General features: G+C 33.6%; 1 protein-coding gene across 1 annotated transcript; it reads left to right on the top strand.

The window, feature by feature from the left end:
* Positions 1-395: 395 nt before the first annotated feature.
* Positions 396-7781, top strand: LOC125655772 (caspase-2-like). The gene is made up of 9 exons (XM_048886288.2): positions 396-513; positions 1003-1103; positions 2609-2824; positions 4758-4944; positions 5578-5670; positions 6260-6447; positions 6679-6778; positions 6951-7097; positions 7383-7781. The coding sequence occupies exons 2-9, from the start codon at positions 1017-1019 to the stop codon at positions 7607-7609; spliced, it is 1245 nt and encodes a 414-aa protein (XP_048742245.2). The 5' UTR covers positions 396-513; positions 1003-1016; the 3' UTR covers positions 7610-7781.
* Positions 7782-9433: the final 1652 nt, after the last annotated feature.

Raw genomic sequence — 9433 nt, 5'->3', positions numbered from 1 at the left:
TTTTAACAATATGTGCAATTAACAGTTATAGTGACACTCTGTTTAATTATGTCATAGTGTTGTGTATAATCACTTCTTTTTCTTTGCTGATATGTATATGCACATGTATATATACAGTATTTGTATGTATTTTCATGCTGCCCCTTGAGGTCCCTTGATTGGAAAAAAATAAATTTAATATGTTCTATACTCAGAGAAAGAATAAAAGAAAACCGAAAGTAGGACACGGTACTAGTCTCTTGAATATTTAGAAACAATGCAAAATTTTACGGAATAGCATAATTTGAAACTGAATTCATCGCGATCGAGCTTACGGCCTAAGATCTAGAATTAAAATCACTAGGCCTAATGAATACCACCGCTCATTTTCTATCCAGTCGAGAAAAGAAGTTTTCCCTCAGCTTGACGATTAATGAGTCATTATCTAAATTTAGAATTTGGAAATACCTTTAAACTATAAATATACGTACACTTATAAAGAAGCAAATTGAGCTGAGAGTACGGAGTCCAAAGGTAAGTACATTGTACACGCTCGTATTTGAAGTTTATCATAGAATTGATATCTCTAACAATGACCAGTTTATACTAGGCTAGTACATCTTATCTCATGTAGAGACAGAGGAGTTGGCAATTTTACCTGTAACGGCCTACAATCAGAAGTACGGTTTAAAACTGCCGACTCCTGTGGACCGCGACATATTGATCAGTAACATGCATTTCCTAAAAAATATCTATGTGCGTAATTTTAGAATTTATAAAACGAATTGATGTGTACACGGGTAATTTGTATTTATATTATAGGTATATTAATTAGCGCTAATTTCTCGAAAACAAATCGAAAATGAAAGTATAAGAAAGAAGTGGTCTGGTACGGAATCGATCAGGATACAAGGATAATGGGTCCAATATCATACAACTTTACTGATAATTAAATAAAATTGATTAATAAAAACTAATAAAAGTGATATCAATGGGAACAAATCATTTTTATGTACATTTTAGCGGAACGTTGAACTATGTCAGAGAGATCCGATTCGTTATTAAAGACCCCAAAGAGCAGCTTCAAACAGTTAGATGAAATAGCACAGAAAACCCGAGTAACGGTACGTATGTAAGTGATCTACTGATTGTTTGGGGACTATTGATGGAGTCGACGATGTTTAAGCAGGGATTCGGATCAAATTTAAGATTTTCCCACTTAGTTTATAAATGCACGGCAATTAAGTAGTCGATATAAAGATGTACATATAGTGTGGTAGTGAAGGCAGACGCGGGTATATCAAGTCGCAATTTTCAGCAGTCGTTACAGACGTGTTTCCTGTAACCTTTAGGACTAGTGGAGGTCACCCGTTCTTAACTTTGTGCTTTTGTAAAGAAATTACATCGTTTCTGAACCCTGTGTCGATTGGTCCATTCCTGTGAATTGGACATTCTGCACGAGTTTCAAGGAAAACAGGACCAGATTTGTCCTCCAATGATGTTGCCGGTTAAAATTTTCCTTGACCCTTGAACTTGTAACAGATTTGTCATGGTACAGGGCAACTTTCATAGTGTGGTCAATTTTAATTTAATTTTGTTCTGGAAATAATAGAAACCAATAAATGAAATGGAAACAATCGTCTAAATGACGGCTTTTAATTGTTTTTGCAGTTAATTTTATGTCTATAATGACATAAATTGCTATTGTAAATGGACGATGAACAGAAGAGGATTTTAATGAGAGACGGGTTTATATTTAAGATTTGAAGTGTGTAATTTTAAAACTGTTTAATATAATTCACTGCTTATTTTCCGGGCTATTCAAGCCAGGAATACTTTGATTATGAACTGTCCGTTTGTAAAATGATGATTAAAATAGATCCCGTAATTACACATATTAATTGGAGGATTTTGTGTATTTACTAAGTTTTAGTAAATTCATGTCATTCTGATTCATCCAGTAACAAACGCGGGCAACACACTGACAATCTTCACAACTATTTATGACTGAATATATCAAATACAGTGAAAAATAATATATATCAAATTAAACATAATAGAAGAATTGTTGTTTAAACGTGCAAAATAAACAATCATCTATAGAAGTATCTATATAGAATCCCATTCCAGTTAACTAATTATATAAATGGAAATTAACATAGCATAATAATTATAATTAATGTGAATGCTTGACCCCCCTCCCTCTCCAGTAAATGAAAATGAATAGTGTTGATTTACTGTATTGGTGCTTTGATTGATTCAATAACGTAATATCTTACAAACTATGTAGGAAAATCTTGGAAACTTTTATTTACTTTAGTATAAACTTTGAAAAGTTGACTAACTATAAAAGTACACTGTAGTTGTATTTTGCAACATCTTTATTTCTTTGGTACAGCATTTTTATGACAAACGGGATGATTTCAGCTTCTCCATCGTCAACTTCCCATGTTTATGTAGCACTATTCCATTACCACCTGCATATGGTGTTTATATCTCTCAACTGATTCGATACACAGGAGCCTATTCTTATATTGACGAACATCCAACCAAGTACTGTTAGTAATGTAAAGAATTGATGAATATTAATGAGGGATAGAAAGCATACATTTGAATTACATCCTTACAGATCCTAAGTCAAATTGAGTCACATCCGGAGGGATTTTTAGCCACTTTGACGTTAGGAGACGTTAAATACACTGGAATCGGAAGTAATAAAACTTCCGCTAAGGACAAGGCGGCGGCGGAGGCCTTAGAAGAATGGAAAGACAAAGCAACCCCAGAGAAGAAAGTGGAGAAAACACCCGCCACAAGAATCAACGAACTATGTCAACAAAACATCGAGGTCTGTCAGTAGACATTATTAAATCCTTAAAAATGTGTGTAAATGGTTTGAAGGAATGGGGTGCCTTGTTCATATTTTTATAAATTTGTCAGATATTTTTAAAAGTCTAGAGTTTAACAAAGTTTTTAGTTAATAGAAGACTCGTGCGTTTGAGAAGGGTACGTTGGATGGCCGTGCGAAAACAAATGGTTTGACATTTAGAATCATTTCAGGATTATCATGGTTTCTTTAAACCACTAGCAGTTATATCGTTTGGGTTCGAATTATGATGTACTATTGCGTAGTAAATTCAAACCCAAGTGATATAATTGCCCGTACGTTAAACCAGTGACTTACCGAATTTCACGGATGTTGGAAAACTATTTCATGCAAGGTGAAGATAACGAACAGTGATCAATCTCATAACTCCTACAAGCAATACAAAATAGATAGTTGGGCAAACACGGACCCCTGGACACACCAGAGGTGGGATGCGCGCAATAATTCAAATGATGCGCGCAATATTTCAATTGATGCGCGCACCAAATCAATTACGTGTACTGCTTTTATCAACTGAAGAGATGAGCACATCAATTGAATTTATGACAGGGGATGTTTACTCTTCCTAGGCACCTGATCCTACCTCTGGTGTGTCCAGGGGTCCTTGTTTGCCCAACTCTCTATTTTGTATTGCCTATAGGAGTTATGAGATTGATCACTGTTCGTTATCTTCACCTTTCATGAGAGCAATGGTTTATTTGATGGACACATCAATTCAATTATTGTACACAATAATTCAGTTTGAAGTACATATCAAATCAATTACTGCTCTCCTCATTGAAATTAAAGCACGTATCAATTCAATCATTGCTTTCATCAACTGAATTTATGCGCGCATCAATATGGGGGAATTTTTGCTAGAAAATTTTTTTAATTTAGAGCTCGGTATAAATCATTTGATGGTCACTTTAATTCTATTGGAGATATAATAATTAATTATGTATAACAATTTTGTAAAGAGATAATAGAACTCCATTGAATTGAAGATATCCATATTTAAATAATTCATCTCTCTAAAAGACACATTGCGCACATCGATTGAATTAATGAAATCATTAATTCGATTGAAGAGAGCAATAATTCAATAATATTGCGCACATTAATTGAATTGATGCACGCTATAATTAAATTAAATAGAAAAAGAGTTCAACTATTTTTTTGATTATTGTCCTCTTCAATTGATTTATAGTTTGCATCAATTTAATTTTTGATATCATTAATTCATTTGAAGAGAGCACCACCTTAATTATTGCGCGCATCAATTCAGTAGAATAATTAATGCTATCAACAATTCAATTAACGCTCGCAATAATTCTGATTATCTAAAAAAAAATTAGATGGTTTAGAGTCCCTGATTCGAAGTTAACGGAATTCACGTTTCAAGTAATTTCCGTTGATTTTGTGGATGTAGCAAATCTTTTGATTTGGATTGGTAACTCGAGTTAGCTTAATCCAAATCATTTGAAATTCGGAAATATTTTAGTGACCGCAATACGCATTTAGATCAGTTGGATTTTAAACATTTTTTCCTGTGTTGCATAGACACATTGTACGTTCAGATAAAGTTCTACTTTATTAAGATAAAAAGTAAATTTTGTTTCTATCTGCAACATATTCTTTCAACTTATATGCAGTTTGGCAGTATTTTTTCTTTAATCTTCAATGATCGCTGGATTTTTGAATTTTGCGAATATTGAATGGCTCCTGCAATACATAGGGAATTTAGAATGATGAACCTGTAAGAATATTTGACAAAGTACAAAGCTGGATGATGACAATTGTAGCTGTTGCACGAAATATATTAAGTTTTTTGTTTGTAATAAATCCTTAATCTACGATAATGTAGAAATCTCACACTGATGGAGTAAGCAAGTAATGAGGGTGTCTTTTGCAGATAAAACAGAGATATGAGGAACTTGAAAAGGATGGAGATGATTTTGTGTGCAAACTTGTAATGACCCTGGACAATAGAGAAAATATGGAAGAACATATAGGGAGGGGGAGATCGAAAAAAGAAGCCAAACAAAATGCTGCCTCCTGCGGTCTACAGAAGAGTCACATACTTCAGCCTTTTACAGGAGGTGTGCTTTTTGTCAAATGTTGCCCTGTTCATTGTTATAGACCAGAACAAACCCTTGATATAACGCAAACATAACCTTCTAGAACAACCTTGGTCAATTCAGTGCAAATAGTACACAGCATAATTCAGAAGTGTTGCAATGTTCGCATTTCGCAAATTCTGTGGTCATCATAACAGTCTAGTTTGCCAATACAACCTATCATTGGGTCAAATGCTGTCTGACGTGTTTCATGCCGATTGTTAGGCCGTTCCTGGTACACTGATTTTGACTACGGATAACGTTTACCTGATCAAGATATAGGGCTTACGGCGGATGTAACCGGTTGACAGGGGATGCTTACTCCTCCTAGGCACCTGATCCCACCTTTGGTATATCAAGGGATCTGCATTTGCCCAACTGTCTATTTTGTATTGCTTATAGGAGTTATGGGATTGATCACTGTTTGATATCTTCAACTTTTATTCTATAGAACATATTCTCATTAAAAGATCATTTAGAACAATCATATGGTTATTTCTTGGTGTCCTTCCAGCTACTGCCCGTTCCTTCCTCACTTTAATATACATGAATTACATCATGATAAAATAAACCTTGAACATAGTATTTTGATGCCTGTCTTGTATTTTTTCTAAGGACCAGGTATTCCGACAGAAGGGCGATGTTATGAGTGTAAGCCTAAACAGACTGGTTACGTTCTCGTTGTGTATTTCAGCAGAAACAGAGACTGTGAGTATCATTTATACAATACATGTATTTCATTCACAAATATAAGGATAAGCACAACAGAAGTAATAATGTAATTTCGTTTGTAACATGCAGTTTGATTGGTTGATTTGAGCAACATTTATTCACAAAATAATAGGAAGTAGACACAGCCAATTTTAGCCCTATCCCCAATTCGAAATGGCTGAACAAATCAATTTATTCTTCAATAACTTGCTATGTGCAAGATTATGACGTCATTAATGCTCGACATTTTTGTTTAAAATTCATTTTAAAACATAAAAATCAAGTGATCAATTTGATTTTATGGAATGAATTTGATTGTGAAGTACTTTCTCAGGTTATAACATACCTTAGTTCAGATTACGCTTTTTATAAACAGCTTCGCATTTGATTAGTATGATGTGTACTATTGCGCATAACATACATTGAAATCAAATTCATTCTTTGAATAAGGACAATGATTTTACTTTTGAATTGTTATCTTAAAGTTGGTCAAATCATCAATATTGTAAAATATCTGTGGTATATCATGCACAGAATAAATAACAATAATAACAAAAATACTGATGCTATGTACCATTTCAAACAGGGGCAGATATTGATGTAAATAATATCAAAGGCTTCATGGAAAGCAAGTTAAAATTTGAATGTGATGTGGTTAAAGATCCAACAAAAGGGGAGCTAACTGAAGTACTGGAATCGACCTCGAGGCATCTGAACGATCATGCAAATGCCTATTACTGTTTCACATTTTTTCTGATGGGCCACGGAAGTCAGGTTAGTATTTTAATTGATAGAATGTTTTTACTGGTTGTTTAATGGTGTTAATTAAATGATATACTTTATAAATATGTATTATTGAAATATATTGGGTAGCGGAATGGAGGGAAAATATTACGTTTTAAAGATAAAAAAAATAGTCAAATATCAGTAAGTTCATTATTCAAATATTGAAAAATTTCTGTAAACAAAATGTGTTTTTATAATAAAGAAAATATTCTATTGTAGTTTGGAGTGAGAACTGCTGATAAAGGAAAAAAGAAAATGACGATAACCGTCGAAGAAATTTTAAATTACTTTAAGAACGATAAAGTGTCCAATTTTACAGGTAAGAGTTAAGCTCAAGAAAATAACATTTAAAAGAAAAACACAGACGTATCTTAGTTGGTGATTTTGATGCTGGAATAAAAATGTTCTTTTTTTACTGTCCCGACCTAAACGAAATACAGTTATCACAAATTTGCAGACAGTCTATTGCACAATGATCTTTCGTACGACAGGTAAACCTAAAGTGTTTTTCCTTCAATGTTGTCGAGGCGAGTTACACCAGGATACAGTGGTACAGCCTGACAGTGATGACGAGGACAGCGATAAACTAAGAGTGCCAGCCGATGGAGATATCCTCATCGCTCACGCCACCACAGAAGGTAACTCACCCCTCGTTTTCATTAATGCTCTTTTCAGCATAAGGACTTTTTATTCACTTGATCGATTCTTAAATCTTTCACATCTAATTACGTAGTTTCTGTCTGCTTAAAGTAAGTATAGATGTGTTTGCCCAGCTGTCTATTCTGTGTTGCTTATAGGAGTTATGAGATTGATCACTGTTCGTTTTCTTCGCCTTTCATGTGTATAGTTTTCGGTGTCATCAAATTTACAGATTGAAGAACATACCCAGTATCAGTCTACATGTATACAGTTTCTACTTTCAGGATACAAGGCTTATCGTTATAAAGACTTTGGGTCTATCTTCATCTATAACTGTATCAAAACATTTGAAACGAACTACACTACCACACATCTAGAGGAAATGCTGATTGACGTGAAAGCAGTCATCGCATTAGACCCAAGATGGAGGCGGACAAAAGAACATTCTCAGATGCCTTGTCATTGGAGCACTTTGACAAAAAAGTTTATGTTGATACCTGCTGATCGCTGAAATTTTTACACTGTATTTACCGACTTCTAAGATTTGTATTACATTTTGTATTTTGCACATGAACAATTATTATATTTTGATAAATATTTAATATATATATGTATATATATATATTTAATTAAATTATTATCTAATATACTTTTTATGATGAATAAAAAAATGTGTATTTATACCATCGTTTTCATGATAAAATATACTAGTATTCTAATATGTGCTTTCCATAGGCACCTGATCCCACCTCTGGTATATCTAGGAGTCTGTGATTGCCAAACTCTCTATTTTGTATTCCTTGTAGGAGTTATGAGATTGATCACTGTTCGTTATCTTCGCCTTTGGTAACGATGGTAACCAACTTCTTTACAAGCACTTTAATTCTTGTGACCACTCCATCTTGTCAATGAGGGTCAGAATTCTAGAAAAAAATTGCCATCATACAAACAATCCAATCTTAAGTACCCCTTTTCGTAGAGAACGAGATGATCACTGGATCAGGACTCTATGTATATACTGCATTTCTATATAAATGCAATGATAATGTATATGATGTAGGGAATTTGACTAATCCACAAAGAAAAAATGTAGATGTGATGGAACTCTTTCCAAATACTCGGAGACGGAAAAGCAGTGATGGATATCGTTCATATAAAAGACCAAGTATAAATGATGTTACGTTTGATTCAGTTTTACCTTACGTCAACAGACAATTAGGTACACATCATATTCGCACACTTTACATACGTTATTTGAAAGAGCCAAAGCTAGTCTATACTTGGATTTTTACAACACCAGAATATCGACTGAACTCTATGATTATGGATGTTGACAATCACAGGCTCTTTAAACCACCGCGGGTCATGGATGATATTCCTTCTGAATCTTACCGCCAGTTCCTTCAGCTCAAATTTGCAAACAAATGAATAGATGCCGTCAACATAAGCAACATTCGTCGTCATAAACAAGTTCAGTCGTGTATTCCAACTTGTTTCAAGTTCAATTCTACACCCAGTATTTCCTACAAATATACTTCTCCTATTGTATCCAAACGTTTTAACTATAAACAAACTGCAGTGCCTAGATATAGATCATCTTATACGTAATCCACCTACGTGTTCTTCATCTTCTTTCAACTATAGTACAGCTGGACATTTTACTGGCGATGTTGATATAGTTTAAAATAAGGACATCAAATCACTTATTCTAAAAGATCATTCATCCAAAAAGTACTTCTTTAAACGCAATGAGGCCAGCGATATGTTACAGGTAAGTTTTAATTTTTTCTGTGGTTAAGTGCACTGTAAGTAAATTATTCATAGGTAACAACAATTAGATGTTTAATGTTTATACATGTATATGAGTATCTCTACCACGATTAGATGTTTAATGTTTATACATGTATATGAGTATCTCTACCACGATTAGATGTTTAATGTTTATACATGTATATGAGTATCTCTACCACGATTAGATGTTTAATGTTTATACATGTATATGAGTATCTCTATCACGATTAGATGTTTAATGTTTATACATGTATATGAGTATCTCTACCACGATTAGATGTTTAATGTTTATACATGTATATGAGTATCTCTATCACGATTAGATGTTTAATGTTTATACATGTATATGAGTATCTCTACCACGATTAGATGTTTAATGTTTATACATGTATATGAGTATCTCTATCACGATTACATGTTTAATGTTTATACATGTATATGAGTATCTCTACCACGATTTAAAGAACAATGTATGGTGAAGCTTTTTTTTTTAACCCAGATGTGTACTTGGTTCTAGAAAAAAAGTCTTTGGATCGAACAACAA

Source organism: Ostrea edulis, chromosome 7 (genome assembly GCF_947568905.1).
Source record: "Ostrea edulis chromosome 7, xbOstEdul1.1, whole genome shotgun sequence".
Taxonomy (NCBI): Eukaryota; Metazoa; Mollusca; class Bivalvia; order Ostreida; family Ostreidae; genus Ostrea; species Ostrea edulis.
This window is presented reverse-complemented; position numbering and strand designations above follow the sequence as displayed.

Excerpts from the sequence above, each read along its gene's own strand:
- LOC125655772 (XM_048886288.2), top strand. The coding sequence starts at position 1,017 with ATGTCAGAGAGATCCGATTCGTTATTAAAGACCCCAAAGAGCAGCTTC. Across the intron at positions 4,945-5,577 it reads ACTTCAGCCTTTTACAGGAG|GACCAGGTATTCCGACAGAA; the intron begins GTGTGCTTTTTG and ends ATTTTTTCTAAG. Across the intron at positions 5,671-6,259 it reads TTTCAGCAGAAACAGAGACT|GGGCAGATATTGATGTAAAT; the intron begins GTGAGTATCATT and ends CATTTCAAACAG.